Source organism: Bombina bombina, chromosome 1, assembly GCF_027579735.1.
Source record: "Bombina bombina isolate aBomBom1 chromosome 1, aBomBom1.pri, whole genome shotgun sequence".
NCBI classification, from domain to species: Eukaryota; Metazoa; Chordata; class Amphibia; order Anura; family Bombinatoridae; genus Bombina; species Bombina bombina.
In genome coordinates this window covers 1,533,936,101-1,533,957,892 of record NC_069499.1, presented here as the reverse complement: position 1 = coordinate 1,533,957,892, position 21,792 = coordinate 1,533,936,101, and the positions used below count along the sequence as shown (strand labels likewise).

At 37.2% G+C, this 21,792-nt stretch overlaps 1 protein-coding gene across 1 annotated transcript in view; it reads right to left on the bottom strand.

Annotated features, from left to right (window-relative positions):
* The window catches only part of LOC128666873 (myosin-6-like), a 252,421-nt gene that overhangs the window by 126,814 nt on the left and 103,815 nt on the right, over positions 1-21,792 (bottom strand). The window contains exon 3 of the mRNA XM_053721680.1: positions 11,987-12,135. Coding sequence (XP_053577655.1) covers positions 11,987-12,135 — 149 coding nt within the window. The remainder of the gene's footprint in view (positions 1-11,986; positions 12,136-21,792) is intronic.

Here is a 21,792-nt window from a genome sequence, read left to right as displayed (position 1 = left end):
AATAAGGCACACATTTGAGAGTTTCCTCTCTTCCACAGGTCTGAAGCAATACTACTAATTAATATGATGGAATTTACAGATTATGGGGCATGTTTATCAAAGTGCAAGCAGACATGATACGAAGTAGCGTATACGCTGTCAGCATTTATCATTGCATCAGCAGTTCTTGTGAACTACTGGTGCAATGCCGCCCCCTGAGCATTCGCCGCTAGCAGGGGGTGTCAACCCGATCGTATTCTGTCCGCGGTCTCAGAGCAGACGGACAACAAGCTAGCCGGAAACAAGAGGCATCAGGCTCCATATGGAACTTGATAAATATGCCCCTATATCTTTAAGCGCAGGATGGTTAAAATGACTGAATGTGTTACGGAGGTCTCAGTACAGGGAGAGGAGGATGTGTTGTAAAATCATGAGGAGGTCTGAGATGAAGAGACTAACAATAGCTAGTGTAAGATATAACTATACACAGAGCATATACACAGAGCATATACTGACATAAAGCTATATATCTACATGACATCAGGATGTATACAAAATGTGTATTTATGCACCCAGGGAGGGAATATAAAAGTGTCATACAGACAGCTGCTTCTGAAGGAAGATGAGAAAAAGGCATAAGCTTAGCTATGTACCTATGTATAAAAAGTGTACAATATTAAATATAGACTAACCATATGAAAGTATATTACAAACATTTTTTGGTAATGGGTCAGGAACATTTATGTAACATACTTCAATATGTGTTAAAATACTATTGTAGAACATTTTCTTTTTCTAATAATCTATATTGTTAGATGCTTGGAATCTGCAATGACCAAACTTAGGTATTGCTGTTTTACATACAGTACACTAGAGGAACAACAATACTTTTCATACATCTTGATATATTGAATATATAACTTGATGTCAGTATTTATGTATAGGTATTTCTCTCCCCTCCTCTCACTGTACTAGGAACTCTGTAATACTTTCTGCGCTATTAAGCAGCCGTAGATTCAAAATATAATCTGAAATCACATTGGCCTAGATTTAGAGTTTGGCGGTAGCCGTGAAAACCAGCGTTAGAGGCTCCTAACGCTGGTTTTAGGCTACCGCCGGTATTTGGAGTCAGTCAGGAAAGGGTCTAACGCTCACTTTGCAGCCGTGACTTTTCCATACCGCAGATCCCCTTACGTCAATTGCGTATCCTATATCTTCAATGGGATCTTTCTAACTCTGGTATTTAGAGTCGTGTCTGAAGTGAGCGTTAGAATTCTAACGACAAAACTTCAGCCGCAGAAAAAAGTCAGTAGTTAAGAGCTTTCTGGGCTAACGCCGGTTTATAAAGCTCTTAACTACTGTGCTCTAAAGTACACTAACACCCATAAACTACCTATGTACCCCTAAACCGAGGTCCCCCCACATCGCCGCCACTCGATTACATTTTTTTAACCCCTAATCTGCCGACCGCCACCTACGTTATACTTATGTACCCCTAATCTGCTGCCCCTAACACCGCCGACCCCTATATTATATTTATTAACCCCTAACTTGCCCCCCACAACGTCGCCGCCAGCTACCTACAATAATTAACCCCTAATCTGCCGACCGCCACCTACGTTATCCTTATGTACCCCTAATCTGCTGCCCCTAACACCGCCGACCCCTATATTATATTTATTAACCCCTAATCTGCCCCCCTCAACGTCGCCTCCACCTGCCTACACTTATTAACCCCTAATCCGCCTCACTCCCGCCTCAATAACCCTATAATAAATAGTATTAACCCCTAATCTGCCCTCCCTAACATCGCCGACACCTAACTTCAAGTATTAACCCCTAATCTGCCGACTGGAGCTCACCGCTATTCTAATAAATGTATTAACCCCTAAAGCTAAGTCTAACCCTAACACTAACACCCTCCTAAGTTAAATATAATTTAAATCTAACGAAATAAATTAACTCTTATTAAATAAATTATTCCAATTTAAAGCTAAATACTTACCTGTAAAATAAATCCTAATATAGCTACAATATAAATTCTAATTATATTATAGCTATTTTAGGATTTATATTTATTTTACAGGTAACTTTGTATTTATTTTAACCAGGTACAATAGCTATTAAATAGTTAAGAACTATTTAATAGCTAAAATAGTTAAAATAATTACAAAATTACCTGTAAAATAAATCCTAACCTAAGTTACAATTAAACCTAACACTTCACTATCAATAAATTAATTAAATAAAATACCTACAATTATCTACAATTAAACCTAACACTACACTATCAATAAATTAATTAAATACAATTCCTACAAATAAATACAATTAAATAAACTAACTAAAGTACAAAAAATAAAAAAGAACTAAGTTACAAAAAATAAAAAAATATTTACAAACATTAGAAAAAAATTACAACAATTTTAAACTAATTACACCTACTCTAAGCCCCCTAATAAAATAACAAAGACCCCCAAAATAAAAAAATGCCCTACCCTATTCTAAATTACAAAAGTTCAAAGCTCTTTTACCTTACCAGCCCTGAACAGGGCCCTTTGCGGGGCATGCCCCAAAGAATTCAGCTCTTTTGCCTGTAAAAAAACACATACAATACCCCCCCCCAACATTACAACCCACCACCCACATGCCCCTGAAGATCTTCCTACCTTATCTTCACCTCGCCGGGTATCACACCGATCGGTTCTGGCTCCAAAATCTTCATCCAACCCAAGCGGGGGCTAGACATCCATCATCCGGCAGCTGAAGAGGTCCAGAAGAGGCTCCAAAATCTTCATCCTATCCGGGAAGAAGAGGCGATCCAGACCGGCAACCATCTTGATCCAAGCGGCATCTTCTATCTTCATCCGATGAGGACCGGCTCCATCGTGAAGACCTCCAGCGCGGATCAATCTTCTTCCGACGACGTCCAACTGAAGAATGACGGTTCCTTTAAGGGACGTCATCCAAGATGGCGTCCCTCGAATTCCGATTGGCTGATAGGATTCTATCAGCCAATCGGAATTAAGGTAGGAAAATTCTGATTGGCTGATGGAATCAGCCAATCAAAATCAAGTTCAATCCGATTGGCTGATCCGATCAGCCAATCAGATTGAGCTCGCATTCTATTGGCTGATCGGAACAGCCAATAGAATGCGAGCTCAATCTGATTGGCTGATCGGATCAGCCAATCGGATTGAACTTGAATCTGATTGGCTGATTCCATCAGCCAATCAGAATTTTCCTACCTTAATTCCGATTGGCCGATAGAATCCTATCAGCCAATCGGAATTCGAGGGACGCCATCTTGGATGACGTCCCTTAAAGGAACCGTCATTCTTCAGTTGGACGTCGTCGGAAGAAGATTGATCCGCGCTGGAGGTCTTCACGATGGAGCCGGTCCTCATCGGATGAAGATAGAAGATGCCGCTTTGATCAAGATGGTTGCTGGTCTGGATCGCCTCTTCTTCCCGGATAGGATGAAGATTTTGGAGCCTCTTCTGGACCTCTTCAGCCGCCGGATGATGGATGTCTAGCCCCCGCTTGGGTTGGATGAAGATTTTGGAGCCAGGACCGATCGGTGTGATACCCGACGAGGTGAAGATAAGGTAGGAAGATCTTCAGGGGCTTAGTGTTAGGTTTATTTAAGGGGGGTTTGGGTTAGATTAGGGGTATGTGGGTGGTGGGTTGTAATGTTGGGGGGGGTTATTGTATGTGTTTGTTTACAGGCAAAAGAGCTGAATTCTTTGGGGCATGCCCCGCAAAGGGCCCTGTTCAGGGCTGGTAAGGTAAAAGAGCTTTGAACTTTTGTAATTTAGAATAGGGTAGGGCATTTTTTTATTTTGGGGGTCTTTGTTATTTTATCAGGGGGCTTAGAGTAGGTGTAATTAGTTTAAAATTGTTGTAATTGTTTTCTAATGTTTGTAAATATTTTTTTATTTTTTGTAACTTAGTTCTTTTTTATTTTTTGTACTTTAGGTAGTTTATTTAATTGTATTTATTTGTAGGAATTGTATTTAATTAATTTATTGATAGTGTAGTGTTAGGTTTAATTGTAGATAATTGTAGGTATTTTATTTAATTAATTTATTGATAGTGTAGTGTTAGGTTTAATTGTAACTTAGGTTAGGATTTATTTTACAGGTAATTTTGTAATTATTTTAACTATTTTAGCTATTAAATAGTTCTTAACTATTTAATAGCTATTGTACCTGGTTAAAATAAATACAAAGTTACCTGTAAAATAAATATAAATCCTAAAATAGCTATAATATAATTATAATTTATATTGTAGCTATATTAGGGTTTATTTTACAGGTAAGTATTTAGCTTTAAATAGGAATAATTTATTTAATAAGAGTTAATTTATTTTGTTAGATTTAAATTATATTTAATTTAGGGGGGTGTTAGGGTTAGGGTTAGACTTAGCTTTAGGGGTTAATAAATTTATTAGAGTAGCGGTGAGCTACTGTCGGCAGATTAGGGGTTAATACTATTTATTATAGGGTTATTGAGGCGGGAGTGAGGCGGATTAGGGGTTAATACATTTATTATAGTAGCGCTCAGGTCCGGTCGGTAGATTAGGGGTTAATAAGTGTAGTTAGGTGGAGGCGACGTTGGGGGCGGCAGATTAGGGGTTAATAAATATAATATAGGGGTCGGTGATGTTAGGGCAGCAGATTAGGGGTACATAGGGATAATGTAGGTGGCGGGGGTGTACGGAGTGGCAGATTAGGGGTTAAAAATAATATGCAGGGGTCAGCGATAGCGGGGGCGGCAGATTAGGGGTTAATAAGTGTAAGGTTAGGGGTGTTTAGACTCGGGGTACATGTTAGAGTGTTAGGTGCAGACGTAGGAAGTGTTTCCCCATAGGAAACAATGGGGCTGCGTTAGGAGCTGAACGCGGCTTTTTTGCAGGTGTTAGGTTTTTTTTCAGCTCAAACAGCCCCATTGTTTTCTATGGGGGAATCGTGCACGAGCACGTTTTTTAAGCTGGCCGCGTCCGTAAGCAACTCTGGTATCGAGAGTTGCAGTGGCGGTAAATATGCCTGTACGCTCCCTTTTTGGAGCCTAACGCAGCCATTCTGTGAACTCTCAATACCAGAGGTATTTAAAAGGTGCGGGGGAAAAAAAGCCAGCGTTAGCTACGCGGGTCGTTACCGACAAAACTCTAAATCTAGGCGATTGTATTTATAAGTATTGCATCAGTCCTGAGGAAAAGAGGTAACTCTTGAAAGTTTGTCTTTTACTATGTAATATTAGTCTTATAAAAAAGGTATTACTGCATACTGCAATTATTTCAGGCACTCACTGTATTTTGCAAAGTTATCACACTTTTATTAGTGTAAAATATTATGATTTAAGGATATCTCCCCTTCCTCAGACAATATCCCCAAAACATATTTTTTTACACTAATAAAGGCTAGATTACAAGTGGAGAGCTAATGTTAGCGTCAGACACGATAAGCAATATTGCAACCACGCTAACTAGCACGCATATTACAAGTTGGCAAAATTTGCACTCAATGGCATCTATTTATTAAGCCGTCAACATACTTGCATTCAACGGCACCAATACGCTCCCCTAAGATCGCCTAACATCGCTACCGCGGACCTGAATATGTTTTCCAAAATTATCAAAAAAGCTGTCAAAAAGCCGCGCACCAAGTATGGTGCGATGAGCAGCGGACTGTTGTTAACTAACAGTCATCGATCTCGCTGCTCTTCGGCTTTTTCCCAGCTTTCTTGGTAATCTGTAACTAAACACCCACACTATACTATACTGTTTACCCCCTATACCGCCACGCCCAGAGCCCACCGCAACTCTAATAAATGTATTAACCCCTAAACCGCCGCTCATGGACCCCGCCGCAACTAAATAAAGTGTTTAACCCCTAAACCGCCTCTCCCGGAGCCCACCGCCACCTACATTATACTTATTAACCCCTAATCTGCAGTCCCCTACACCGCCGCCACCTACATTATACTTATTAACCCCTTATCTGCCCCCTACACCGCTGCCACTATATTAAATGTATTAACCCCTAAACCTATGTCTAACCCTAAGACCCCCTAACTTAAATCTAATTTAAATAAATCTAAATAAATATTCCTATAATTAAATAAATTAATCCTATTTAAAACTAAATACTCACCTATAAAATAAACCCTAAGTTAGCTACAATATAACTAATAGTTACATTGTAGCTAGCTTAGGGTTTATTTTTATTTTACAGGCAACTTTGTATTTATTTTAACTAGGTACAATAGTTATTAAATAGTTATTAACTATTTAATAACTTCCTAGTTAAAATAAATACAAATATACCTGTAAAATAAAACCTAACCTAAGTTACAATTACACCTAACACTCTACTATAATTAAATAAATTCCCTAAACTAAATACAATTAAATTATATTTAAATAAAATTATCTAAAGTACAAACCCCCCCCCCCCCAAATTACAGCAAATAATAAACAAATTACAAGATTTTTAAACTAATTACACCTAATCTAATCCCCCTAACAAAATAAAAAAGCCCCCCCAAAATAAAAAAATCCCTACCCTACACTAAATTACAAATAGCCCTTAAAAGGGCCTTTTGCGGGGCATTGCCCCAAAGTAATCAGCTCTTTTACCTGTAAAAAAAAATTCCAAACCCCCCAAACATTAAAACCCACCACCCACACAACCAACCCTACTCTAAAACCCACTGACACTAACCCCTTGAAGGTCACCCTACCGGGCCGAAGTCTTCACCCAACCGGGCCGAAGTCCTCAACGAAGCCGGCAGAAGTGGTCCTCCAGATGGGCAGAAGTGGTCCTCCAGATGTGCAGAAGTCTTCATCCAGACGGCATCTTCTATCTTCATCCATCCGGTGCGGAGCGGCTCCATCTTCAAGACATTTAACGCGGAGCATCCTCTTCATCCGACGTCTTCTTCAACAATGACGGTTCCTTTAAGTGACGTCATCCAAGATGGCGTCCCTTCAATTCCGATTGGCTGATAGAATTCTATCAGCCAATCGGAATTAAGGTAGGAAAAAATCCTATTGGCTGATGCAATCAGCCAATAGAATTGAATGTGAGCTAAATCCTATTGGCTGATCCAATCAGCCAATAGAATTGAATGTGAGCTCAATCCTATTGGCTGATTGGATCAGCCAATAGGATTGAACTTTAATCCTATTGGCTGATTGAATCAGCCAATAGGATTTATCCTACCTATATTCTTTTTTATCATGAATTCTATATTATGAATTATTATGAATTTTCTCCACTACCATTTCTCTATATATTTTTCTATTTTTCTTTAAAAAAATTTTTTATAAAATTAGGCTATGAAATTTTCCATGTATTGTTTTATCACATCATTATTGTTTTCCATATATATAACATTCCTACTTCTGGTATCTGTTTCCATAGTTGTAATACTAATTCTTGACAAAATAATTTTTGATGCAATATTATTTGATCCCTTCCTGTATTATAGGTGTGATTTAGCATGCATTGTTTTTATGGTATCTTCTTTCATTCACTAGGGTGTATATTATTGATAACATGCTGCTGTCATTGCCGCTGTTAGGCAGTGTCTGGTTTCCATGGCAATGGGGGGGGGGCTTGGTGAGTCATCGGTAGTCACAGGAGCCGAATGATGACGTCACCGACATCCAGAACGCCGTCGACAATGGTGTGATGGCTAGCAACGGGGGAGGGTATAAGTAAGGTAAGCCTGCATAATATTGTGTAAGATTTTGTGGTCTTAAGACAGGGGCAACCCTGAAACGTTACTCTTGGAGGGAATAAAAAACCATTTATTCAAGACCCTGTGAAGGTACCTTCTTTTCTTTTCTCTCTCTCTCTCTCTCTCTCTCTCTCACTCACTCACTCACTCTCTCACTCTCCTTTTGAGCCTTTTTCAGTTAAATACCTTGAAACATGAAATATTTTTTATTAAATTTTAAATAATTTTTAATGTATTTTATTGTGTTTTGAATATAAATACTTTATATTCCAAATTTCCATTAAATTTTAAATAATTTTTAATGTACTTTATTGTGTTTTGAATATAAATACTTTACATTCCAAATTTCCAATGTTCTTTGATTAAAAGATGTTCTTTATATTTTTAAATATATATTTATATATACCTTATATATAAAAGGTCATGCAAAAGTAACGCCCCTTTTTCATGATCTTGTAATCTATATCAAATATTTTATTACAGACTTAGAATCTTATTTATTTTCTGTAAGATTCTAAGTCTGTAATAGAAGATTTGATATAGATAACAAGCTCTTGAAAAATTAGCGTTACTTCTGCCTGACCCTGTATATACCTGTATATACTTTTAACTGGTTGTGTAGGTCTGTGCCTTATTTGTGATAAGTAGTAACAAACAGTAATAACATTTTCTGTATTATATCAAAGACCTGTTTGTTATGAGGTGGTTAGCAAACACAATATATACTTTAAATGAGAAAGCACAAAAGAAGAAATGTACAATGAAAGGTTTGCTTCAATACAACATGATACAGTGCATAGGGAAAATTAGTCAAAAAAATTCATACATACATCATTTCTAAGCATGTCTACCTGAATGCTTATGCACAATTGCGTAATAAGTGGGAAGGCAGTTAGAGAAGAGATGTACTTGACCCACCTCGCCCCTAACCGGTTCTGTGTCTGTGCATGAGGGTAGGCTGCTGGGAGCCTGCTTAAACAGGGGACAGGAGTGGTCTGAATCTGACAGTGACTGACTCACCGAAGTTCTGCACCTTGTCAAGTGTTGCCTGGGTCCATTGAACCCACTTGGTCCCATGGTTGAGTCGGCCCTGATTGGGATTATATAACAAACAAGCACAACACATACATGCTAAATTAAAAATACTTAAACTCCTAGATGAAGCACAGGGTCGGCTCAAAGGGGGGCATTGGGGGCCATGCCCCCCCCCCCCCCAAATGGATTGCTGTGCCCCCCAGGGCAAAAGAAGTTATTTAAAAAAAAAAAATTATTTTTTTTTTACATTTTAAAAGTGACGGAACGTCCAGGGTCCCAAATGTTGCATCAATCATTTGCAGCCACTGGACCCTGGAGATCCACCAGTGGAGGGCCCAGCTAATCTCTTTACTCTCCTCTATTTACAACCAGATAACAAATAAAGTTGCATTTCCCTGCTGGTGCTCTCACAGTTAACCTAGGGCTTGCATTGCCCCTCCTCCTGCTAGCCCACTTACTACAGAGCGGAAGTGAGATGATGACATCATCAGACCTCTGCAGGAAGTGCTGGGAGAAGCTAACAGTCAGTGAGAGGGAAGGCAGAAGTAATTTTGTGAAAACACAGCCGTATAACCAATGTGTGTGCGAGAGTAGTATCCCTTCCCTATTGTGCTTTATATCCTGGCAGCCACAGATAAAGAAGCACATTGGGAATTCCTTTTTTCCCCACTGCAGGTCACACAAAACAAGTGTGCATTGTGCCTGCTTTATCTGCAGTGATCAGTGTAAAATGTGTGTCAGATTATAGGTGCTCAAATACACACACTTCAAATGTAGCTGTGGGACAATGAGTGAAATAGCCTTATGTTTATTATTTACATGTTTCAAAACATCTCCTATTTGTCCCCAAGGCTGTTTTATTATATATATATATATATATATATATATATATATACACACACACACTGTGTGTATATATTGTTTGTGTATATATATATATATATATATATATATATATATAAGAGCAGGTATTGGCGCACCTCAAGACACGAGACCACAAATTATTTCACATATTTTAACTTTTTTCCATTTTTTCCTTAATGCAGCATTAAGGAAAAAATGGAAAAAAGTTAAAATATGTGAAATAATTTGTGGTCTCATGTGTCTTGAGGTGCGCCAATACCTGCTCTTATTATTATATACATTTTGGTCTCTTTGGCAGCACTCCACAATATGTGCATTTAAAAAAATATGCTTTTATTAGATGTGCTTAACCATTATTTCTTACATATATATATATACACACAGTGTGTGTGTGTGTGTGTGTGTGTGTGTGTGTGTGTGTGTGTATATATATATATATTTATATATATATACACACACAGTGTGTGTGTGTGTGTATATATATATATATATATATATATATATACTGTGTGTGTATATATATATATATATATATATATATATATGATCATTAGTAGGGTCATTGATAGAGCTACACATGCAAACAGTGTCCACTGGCTGTGTCATATATGGGAGACATTCCTGAGATATGACAAATGTAACTCCTGCACTGCCATAAATCTGGTAAATGTAACTGCTGCGGCACTGCCAGACATCTTATAAATGTAACCCCTATACTCCTTGAGATATGACACATGTAACCGCTGCACTTCCAGAAATATAAACAAATTTAACTCCTGCACAACTAGAGATCTGATAAATGTAACCCCTGGACTGCCAGAGTAGGTCTGCTCTTATTTTGACTCTCATACATGCTTTTTAAATGCGTGCCCCCTCGTGAAAAAAAATGCCCCCCCATTTCATTTGTTCTGGAGCCGACCCTGATGAAGCATAATTATTTTGCCTGAAAGCATGTGCCAGTAATATTAGTATAGTATACTATCCGCAATTAGGAGTCTGCCTTAGCGCATAGCTAGCCTGGTTATCACATCAACTATTTGAGGCTAAGCTCCTTCTATAGCGGGAGCTATAATTATCTTTATACTGACTAAGATTATTTCAGGACCATGTTAGAGAACCAAAGAGTAAGCAGAGTTAAAAATTAGGAGAAGATGCTCCTGAGGGGCGTACATGTCAGGGTAGCATACTATACTAATAACAACGGCACATGATTTCAACAACCACATTATGTTTCACCTAGTAGTTTAAGTATTTTTAACTTAGCATGTATGTGTTGTGCTTGTTTGTTATATAATCCAAACAAAGTAATTGCATGAATGATGTATATATGAATTTGTTAACTAATTTTCCCTAGGCACTATTTCATGTTGTATACCTATATATAATAAAAATCATATATAGATACATATAGTAAATGCTGTTTAGAGCGCTCCCTGGATACAGCCTTCTCTGTGTATACCTATAGATACATATATATGTACTCAAAGAATCCGCCATAGCGGTTAAACTTGCGGTCTGTCGCGGTGACGCACCTCCTAGGTACACCTGTTTGTTACAATGGCTCGTGGGGGGGGAGAAGAACACACTAGATTGGAAAACACAGAGCCATTGTAACAAGCAAGTGTACCTAGGAGGTGTGGCACCACGACAGACCGCAAGTATAACCGCTATGGTGGATTCTTTGAGTACAGAAGCGGTATTATAATGATATCCATTAAAGTATTTGTTGAATTGTCGGACTGCTACGATAACATTCTACACAGCATTGATAGCCTGAGCTCAGCTTTGAGTGCATTTGCTAAAGTAAAGGGTGGTTGCTGGTTGAATTATAACCCTGACACACTCTGACCATCTACTACACAACTGCAATTTGGTATTGCTGTATTCAATTACGGACTCAATTCCTCCATATTCGTGCTTGGAAGTTGTCGCCATAATTCTGTAACACAAACAGAATTCTGGGACATTTTCAACTTCAAGTTTGTTAATATTTTTGAGAGCTCTCATATACCACTATATATATATATATATATATTTTTTTATTGGAAACCTTATTACTAATATTTTCCAATATCCTTGTATATAACACATATTAGTTTTCATAGTGCACAATGATAGGAGTACAATTGCCTGAAATTATTGTTTCTAATTATATACTAATATATATACTGTATGTGTCAATTTAATATACATATAAATGTGCTCCTGCGCGGATTAAGCAATCACTGACTGTTGCAGGATGTACTTCATTCTCTCTCTCAGGGCAATGAGAAAACAATGAGAAACCAATTTCATTTTCAGAGATAAATTACAAAAATAAAAAAAACAAAGCTAAAAAGCACATTATTATTCTTTCACCTACTTTTTGATAACTTCTTCCAGATTCCCCTTCTGCTTCTCATTGCTGTCCCTTTTCTCAAAGGTCATTTTATCCAGTTCTGCCTTCTCTTCTGTAACGTTCACCTTTGAAGAATCTAGAATTGTATCTTCCTGACTTGGGGTTTTCAGTGTCTGCAAAACAAGAACAGTTAGATAGAAATAGTATTAATTTTATGGGATTCCTTGCTAGCTCCACCCTATGATGATTAGACAAACCAATATTCTGGGACAGTCCTGCAATTAATACATTTGTCTACAGGAAAATTGTCTGGGAGTGTCAAAAGACACCAGGAAATCACATTTTATTTCCTGTATTAGTGCAATTAAAAATACAAACATGAACAACTTAAAACACAAATATGTGGAAGCTATATCATGCCTGCAATATCAAAACGGCAACAATGAGTAAAAAAATGCTGAGGTGGAGAATAGGAAGGTCAATAACACATTAGTGCAATGTTACCAATATAGCTTTCTTCTGCCTCTGGAGTTTATTGGTCCTGTTTCATGAGTCAAAAAGATTTTTTTCCATTGTCCCCATCCCATCCTACCATAATATTACTAATGACTTATGTTAGAGACAGCCGGTCAGGCACTAAATGCTGGATTTTAGTCTTACAGGAGTTGTATGTTCTTTTTAACATTGAAAAATAGGTTCTTTTAATTGCTCAAATTCTATAATGTAAGATTTTTGTTAATATTAAAGGGCCATGATACCCAAATGTTGAAACACTTAAAAGTGATGCAGCATAGCTGTAAAAAGCTGACTAGAAAATATCACCTGAACATCTCTATGTAAAAGAACATCTCTATGTAAAAAAGAAAGACATTTTACCTCACAATGTCCTAAGTATTTACACCCCATTGTAAAGGACTTTAAGCAGCAAATCAGTATGTCTGTCCCAAGGCAAGGGAGTGAGCTTTGTGTACACTCATATTATTTCCCTATTCAGTTTAAGGAAGTTTACTATGAAATCTCATGAGAGTTAAGTGAAATCTCATGAGATCACAGTAAAATAGTTCATGACCTCAGCACTGTTGATGCTGATTGGCTGCAGTTCATTTCTTCATTTTTTATTTTATTTTTACCTGCAGCTGGGCAGTAACTGACAGATAACTTTTTACACAGAACTTACTCTGCTGAGCTGAGGAGATTTTGAGATAAAATATCTTCCTTTTTTACATAGAGATGCTCAGGTGATATTTTCCTGTCAGCTTTTTACAGTTATACTGCATCAGTTTCATGTGATTTAGCATATGAGTATTATGTTCCTTTAATTGTTTATGTTCCCTTTATTCCCATCTGAACCAAATGTCTACAAGGTCAAAATTTAACCAAACCAAAGATTAAACAAACAAGAAATGAATCTTTTGGACAAAACAAATATTTTGCCTGTGCACATTTCGATTGAATATTATTGGAGTTATCAACCTTAACTGTGTTTGATTTAAAGATTGTGATCATTTTGATGAAAAAAATTAGCCAACCCAGTTTATCAAATGAGAATTTCGAAAGACTGAAATCGACCCATTGTTGCTAGCAACATTATATATAAAATACTCATCATCTGCACACTCTTAAACCTACCTCTGTTTGCTCATATCGTATATGCATATCAAGGGAAAGAGGTATATTTGATATTAGAGTGAATTGAAAAGTTTTTAATAATTACTTGCTCTATCTGAGTAATGATATTTTCATTTTCACTTCCATGTTTCTTTAAAACCTATTACAATAAGTGAGCGTCACCATACTGTACTGCACAGGTTGGTTTGAGGGATAGAACTTTATTTATATTTTCACTGCCAAACCTGGTCAGCAGACTGGATATCCTTAAAATAAAAAAAATTCTTCCTCCTTTTTGGCTAGTGACGTACGAATAACAATTGAATTGCATCAACAATTTTGGATTCCCTTAGTAAATGCTCTCTGCTCATAGACATATTATAAAAACACCTTGGTGATTAATATAGTGCCAGAGAATCCAGACAGCTGTTTCAAATTACTGTATTACTTCAGTGGGAGGCTGAAAATGGCTACTGTATTAAAGCGATACTAAATATTAAACAAAGGCTTTACATACTGTTATGGGAAATACATGACGTGTTGTTATTTCCCCTAGGTTTAAAATACCTGTTCCCCTTAACTTTTCTCCTCTTATGAGGTCAGGCAGGGTCAGTTATATAAGCTGAAAAAATAACATGTTAAAACTGACACGTTCAATGTCCCTTTAAGCAGCTGGATTGTGTACTCAAACCAGGTTTACAGGAAATCATAGTTAATAAAGAAGATGGTTAACATATTTGTGTTAAACCCTTTGCTAAATAGCATTAATATTTAGACATTAATGTATTTGTATTTATATTTTTATGGTTACTAAATATCTGTCAGCCTCTACAAGTTCTATGCCGTACTGGACCACTGGAAATTTCAAACCCTGTATACATACACACACACTCACACAATATATATATATATATATATATATATATATATATATATATATTCTATGTGAAGAGTATAGGAATTTGAAGTATTCCTAACACACCTTCAGCTTTAGGACAGTTGATCTAGTGCAGTGTTGTGTTAGCGCAAGCAATAACTAATTGGCATTTCTTCAGCACTCCCCATAAAAGTCTAAGGGGAGAAGAAGCGCAATATACGAAGTCCTGAAGTAAGCGTGCCTCAATCTTTCACTTGCGTGCCACCTTTTTACTTTCAATTTGTAATAGGTGTGCTAATATTTTTACTGTGAGTTCAGTTAGTGCTTAGTTAGCGTGCCACTTGTAATCTTGCCCAGTATTTGTATAAGATTCAGATAGAATCAGAAAAATCGAGGGAGAGCGATATCCAATGCATGAACATATAGATTAAAAGTCCATTATTCGTACCACCAGGCTAAAAACAAAATTCAGAACAGAAGTGTAGGTTAAGCTTACGTGTTTCAGCTAAGGAGCCGAAGTCATAGCATTTTGTATTTTGACCAGCTTTGAGCGGATATCCACCCTTGCTGCTTATTATCCTGAGAGTTTGTAAGACCACCTTGTTATGGACTGCTGCTAAGATTTGTAGCCATTTGGCTCCCTAACCTGTTTCTCTCTGTCTCCACGGACTGTTATATACTGATACACAGGATTTGCCTGCATGGTATATACCCCCGATACAGACACGTCCATGTCTTGGCGCTTCTAAAGGAGTTTTGCTTTAACATTACCCCGAGTATACCTAAGCAGAATGGGCCGGCTCTACAGCGGCATTGGAATTCCTGGTACTATCAGTACGCCCACGATTTGGCGGATTATAGAGGGACTGTCAGAACACGGCAGAGTAAGCACCTCCTGTCATCTCTCCATTGAGGTTAATCTACACCTAGACTAAAAGATAAGTATCAGAAGGGGTGTTATTACCAATTGGAGTATCAGCTCCACTAATTTTTAACAGAGAGTTTGACCAGATTAGGAATGACCCAGTAAGAAATACAGAGGCTCTGAAGTAAGCCTGAATTTGTTATTGGAAGTGGCTCTCTAATGTAATAAGATTACAAGTCCTCATTTGTATGTTATGAAATCTGAGATCTGGGTCTCACTTGAGATATTTATTCATAATATTTATTCATAAGATTGAGCATAATTCTGTATGGGCTCTCCTCTTCAGTTGATCTCAAAGTTTTTGTAATACTATTTTGGTGTATGTATTATCCTTCAGTTTAAAAGATATAAACAAGGATTTCCCTGACTCAGAACTTTCTCCGAACTTTATGATTCAGATATGGCATGCATTTTTAAACAACTTTCCAATTTATTTTTATCATCAAATTTGCTTTGTTCTCTTGGTATTCTTTGTATTATTCTTTGTATTATTTTTTTAAGCCCTTGAAGGCTGCCTCTTGTCTCAGTGCAATTTGAAAGCGCTAGTGTGTGCCATATGGATAACACTGTGCTCACTGTCGTGTAGTCATTTATGAGTCAGCACTGATTGGCTAAAATGCTAGTCTGTCAAAAGAACTGAAATAAGGGGGGCAGTCTGCAGAGGCTTAGATACAAGGTAATTCCAGAGGTAAAATGTATATTAATATAACGGTTGGTTGTGCAAAACCGGGGAATGGGTAATAAAAGGTATTATCTATCTTTGTAAACAATAAAAAAAATTAAAGACTGTCCCTTTAATTAAATCAGCAGACATTTTTTTTTAACTATCTCTAACAAAATACTAAGCTTACTATGCAGATATATTTATATATATTTTTAAGCAACGACCCCCAGACTACCCAAGTTCAAACACATTTGTTCACGTAGATTAATAAAAGCTGTTTGTGCAATATGTTGGGCTGTATCACCACAAACTTTTTCATATCCTTTTTTTTCTACTGTGAAACATCTGTTTATTTATTAGGACCTGCTAATTCTCACAATATAAATAATGACCCTAAGATTAAAATCTATCAATTATAATAAGTTTAACACTTTCTACAACTCAGTTCTTGTCTCCAAATAACAGATGAATCATGCGGAAGGTATTTGTGCTTGCAGACTGTGCTTTTTACTCTCCTTTGTGTAAATGTATGAATTTTGATATTCAAATTATAGAAAGAATGTTCCCCTTGACATTCTTTTTTCAGTTCCAATGTCCCTATACAATAAATGTTAGCATTTGAATACTGATGACCATAACTGAATGATTGTGAGAATAAATATTTGAATATTAATGTTTACATATTCAAATTTAACATTCACTAAATGGACATAAAGATACAAAAATATAATGCTTTAATATGTTGAAACATTTTATTATTGCACTATTTATTGTATATAACTATATGTTTAACCCTTGCTAAAAGTTTAAACACATCCTTAAAGTCAGATCCAAAACAGCAATGCACTACTGGGTGGTGGGTGGCTGGTAAGCAAATGACAAGAAACATACGTACGTAGCCACCAATCAGTAGCTAGTTACCAGAAGTGCATTGCTACTGTTGAGCCAACTTAGAAATGCATTTCAACAAAAGATACCAGGAGAACAAAGTACATTTGATTATAAAAGTTTCTTAAAATTGCATGTTCTGTCTGAACTATGAAAGTTTAATTTTGAGTTTAAACAAAACACCTTCAAAAAAGATAAGTGAAATAGGAGTGCCAGTGAAAAATATAATATATACTTGCAAATTAAATGAAATTCATGCAATTAATTGGTGAATAAAATGTTATCACATAAAAATCAATTGTCTAAAACAAAATACAGTCAACCGTTTTGTGTACTAAATAAAGAGTATATTTAAAGAGAACCTAAAGCCCGGAAAAACAATCAGGGAGTTGTGATCAGTGTTCCCCAAAAAGTGTTTCGTAAACACCAAGCTCCAGGGGTTTGGAACACAGGTAGGCAGCCCTTCTCAGGTGAATGGCTGTTCACTTTAAGAAATCCTAGAAGACAAATCAACAGAAGGCGCCCATAGTGTAGTATAGTCTAAAAAGATGAAAGCAACAAACAATGGATGGAAATTTACTCACATTTGTTTAAGCACTGCCAAGTGCTATATGTGCAGGCCAGATATTCAGGAGTAGTCTGGCTAACTCGCCTCTCGTGTCAGGAACTGGAAGATAAATCTCCTTCCCAAAGGCAAACAATAGAAACTGGATCCCAGGTCTCGTATGATGTTGGTTAATTTAACTTGGATGTGGGACTGATGCAGTTAAATTAACAAGCCACATTTGTCGGGAATTTGTGATATTGTTGTCACATGCACACAATGACCACTCTTTGTCATAAATTTCTGCAACTGCTTCAAAGTTGCTGTGGACCTCTTGGTAGCCTCTCTGACCAGTTTCCTCCTGGATCTTTCATCCAGTTTAGAGCGATGCCCTGACCCAGAGAGGGTCTGTGTTGTACAAAATACCTTTTACTTCGTAATAATAGATTTCACTATGCATCTAGGCATTAATAAAGTCTTTGATATTTTTCTTGTATCTATCTCCTGACTTATGCCTGTCCACAACTTTATCCCGGAGATCTTTTGACAGTGCCTTGCCACCCATAGTTGATTGTTTGGTTCAGTTGCACTAACAGGGACTGAGATGTTCCAGGAAAGCTCTTTTCATGCTGAGCTAATCAATATGTACACAGCAGATCACAGTTGAAGGTCAAATAATGGCTTTGTGTGTGCCGTTGAGAAGGTAATTAGCTACACCTAATTGAGTTTATAAGTAATTTTTGGAGGGGGTGATCCTTTTTCCAACTGTTTTTGAATTGTCTTTATTTTTGCCTGACATTGTGGTGTTATATATTTCACTTGGATGTTATAAGTTGCACTAAGTAATTACAAGTGGATAAACAAAAACGGTGTTTGGGACCTATTTATCAAAGGTCTTGCGGACCTGATCCATCAGTGCGGATCAGGTCCGCAAGACCTCGCTGAATGCGGAGAGCAATACGCTCTCCGCATTTAACATTGCACCAGCAGCTCACAAGAGCTGCTGGTGCAACGCCGCCCCCTGCTGACTCGCGGCCAATCGGCCGCCAGCAGGGAGGTGTTAATCAACCCGATTCCTGTCCGCCTCATCAGAGCAGGCGGACAGGGATATGGAGCAGCGGCCTTTAGACCGCTGCTTCATAACTGGTGTTTCTGGCGAGTCTGAAGACTCTCCAGAAACACGGGCCCACAAGCTCCGTTCGGAGATTGATAAATGGGCCCCTAAGTCTTTATTTCAGGCTGCAAAGCAACAAAATGTGATAATTGTCAAGGGACGGTGATTCTTTTCAATACCCACTGTATGTGTACATATGTGTTTATGTGTTTGTATGTGTATATATATGACTGTAATTACATATATACACATATACATGCATTTGTACACATATATAGACATATAGATATACATACATATATGTATTTAGACATGTACAGTATATGTATGTATCTCTATGTTAAAGCCCTTTGCTTGCCTTTTTAATCTAACACCTAAGATCTCGTATCTTTGAGCCTTTATACATTTTTTGTGCAATTTTTTTGTTAAATATTTTTTATTAGATGGTGATTAATTAATGTAATTTTTATGTTTTGTGACAAGCAAAACCAGAGCTCTGAAGTTGATCATGATTGCGCTCAAGCGATCACGTTTACTTTAAACTTGTTACCAGCGGTAAGCCCGAAGAGCGCAAACACCTGCGATAAAACCCTTATTGCTCAGGCGCAAACATTTGCTCTCCACTTGTATTCTGGCCCTTTATGCTTAGTAATAACTGAATATACATTTAGGACAAAGAAAAATGGTCAATGTTTGTTATGTATAACAACTGTGCCAAATCATTCCCCCAACCCTATTTGCAACCTCTTCTTCCTACAAAAATAACATTTCATTTGATGCTTTATTCCAGAGTGTCTCAAACCACTGTACATATATAGATATATACAGTCCAGTATTTAAGTATTTTTTTTTAATGTATTTATTTTATTACATTTTTATAAATTTGCAACAAACATACCACAAAGGGAATTTTATTCCCAAAAACATTAATAAATTATATATTTCAAGTACATGATAAGACTGTATATCTGCCACAACATTAAAGAATAACTTCTTTTCACAAAATACATATATACACCATTTAACTCCATCCTCTAATTTCCAAAGAAATATTACAAGTTCTATTTGTGGCCCCCATAGGTTTGATCCAATTTAACACACATAACGATATATACCATTAAGGGTTAGCTCATCCTTACACATTGCATATTATCATCATCCAACTCAGGCACTTATTCTCCAAAGGAACCCTTTAAATTAAATTTGTGACCACAGATAGAGGCCTATTTATCATATGTCTGTCGGACCTGATCCGACAGTGCGGATCAGGTCCGACAGACATCGCTGAATGCGGAGAGCAATACGCTCTCCGTATTCAGCATTGCACCAGCAACACGATCGGGTTGAATTCCGGGGATTCCTGTCCACCTCATCTTAAATCCCTTTCATATAGAACATCAAATACCTCAATAGTTCATTGGGCAATCCCAGAGATGATGTTTTAAAGATGGGTTTACCCATTTGCATTAAATACATAGGCCTAGATTTGGAGTTTGGCGGTAGCCGTGAAAACCAGCGTTAGAGGCTCCTAACGCTGGTTTTAGGCTACCTCCGGTATTTGGAGTCACTCAAAAAAGGGTCTAACGCTCACTTTTCAGCCGCGACTTTTCCATACCGCAGATCCCCTTACGTCAATTGCGTATCCTATCTTTTCAATGGGATCTTTCTAACTCCGGTATTTAGAGTCGTGTCTGAAGTGAGCGTTAGAAATCTAACGACAAAACTCCAGCCGCAGAAAAAAGTCAGTAGTTAAGAGCTTTTTGGGCTAACGCCGGTTCATAAAGCTCTTAACTACTGTACTCTAAAGTACACTAACACCCATAAACTACCTATGTACCCCTAAACCGAGGTCCCCCCACATCGCCGCCACTCGATTAAATTTTTTTAACCCCTAATCTGCCGACCGCCACCTACGTTATACTTATGTACCCCTAATCTGCTGCCCCTAACACCGCCGACCCCTGTATTATATTTATTAACCCCTAATCTGCCCCCCACAACGTCGCCGCCAGCTACCTACAATAATTAACCCCTAATCTGCCGACCGCAAAGCGCCGCCACCTACATTATAGCTATGTACCCCTAATCTGCTGCCCCTAACACCGCCGACCCCTATATTATATTTATTAACCCCTAACCTGCCCCCCACAACGTCGCCTCCACCTGCCTACACTTATTAACCCCTAATCTGCCGACCGGACCGCACCGCTATTATAATAAAGTTATTAACCCCTAATCCGCCTCACTAACCCTATAATAATTAGTATTAACCCCTAATCTGCCCTCCCTAACATCGCCGACACCTAACTTCAAACATTAACCCCTAATCTGCCGACCGGAGCTCACCGCTATTCTAATAAATGTATTAACCCCTAAAGCTAAGTCTAACCCTCACACTAACACCCCCCTAAATTAAATATAATTTTAATCTAACGAAATTAATTAACTCTTATTAAATAAATTATTCCTATTTAAAGCTAAATACTTACCTGTAAAATAAATCCTAATATAGCTACAATATAAATTATAATTACATTGTAGCTATTTTAGGATTAATATTTATTTTACAGGCAACTTTGTAATTATTTTAACCATGTACAATAGCTATTAAATAGTTAAGAACTATTTAATAGTTACCTAGTTAAACTAATTACAAAATTACCTGTAAAATAAATCCTAACCTAAGTTACAATTAAACCTAACACTATACTATCATTAAATTAATTAAATAAAATACCTACAATTACCTACAATTAAACCTAACACTACACTATCAATAAATTAATTAAGTACAATATGTACAAATAACTACAATGAAATAAACTAACTAAAGTACAAAAAATAAAAAAGAACTGTTACAAAAAATAAAAAAATATTTACAAACATAAGAAAAATATTACAACAATTTTAAACTAATTACACCTACTCTAAGCCCCCTAATAAAATAACAAAGACCCCCAAAATAAAAAATGCCCTACCCTATTCTAAATTACTAAAGTTCAAAGCTCTTTTACCTTACCAGCCCTGAACAGGGCCCTTTGCGGGGCATGCCCCAAGAAGTTCAGCTCTTTTTCCTGTAAAAAAAAACATACAATACCCCCCCCTAAACATTACAACCCACCACCCACATACCCCTAATCTAACCCAAACCCCCTTAAATAAACCTAACACTAAGCCCCTGAAGATCATCCTACCTTGTCTTCACCTCAC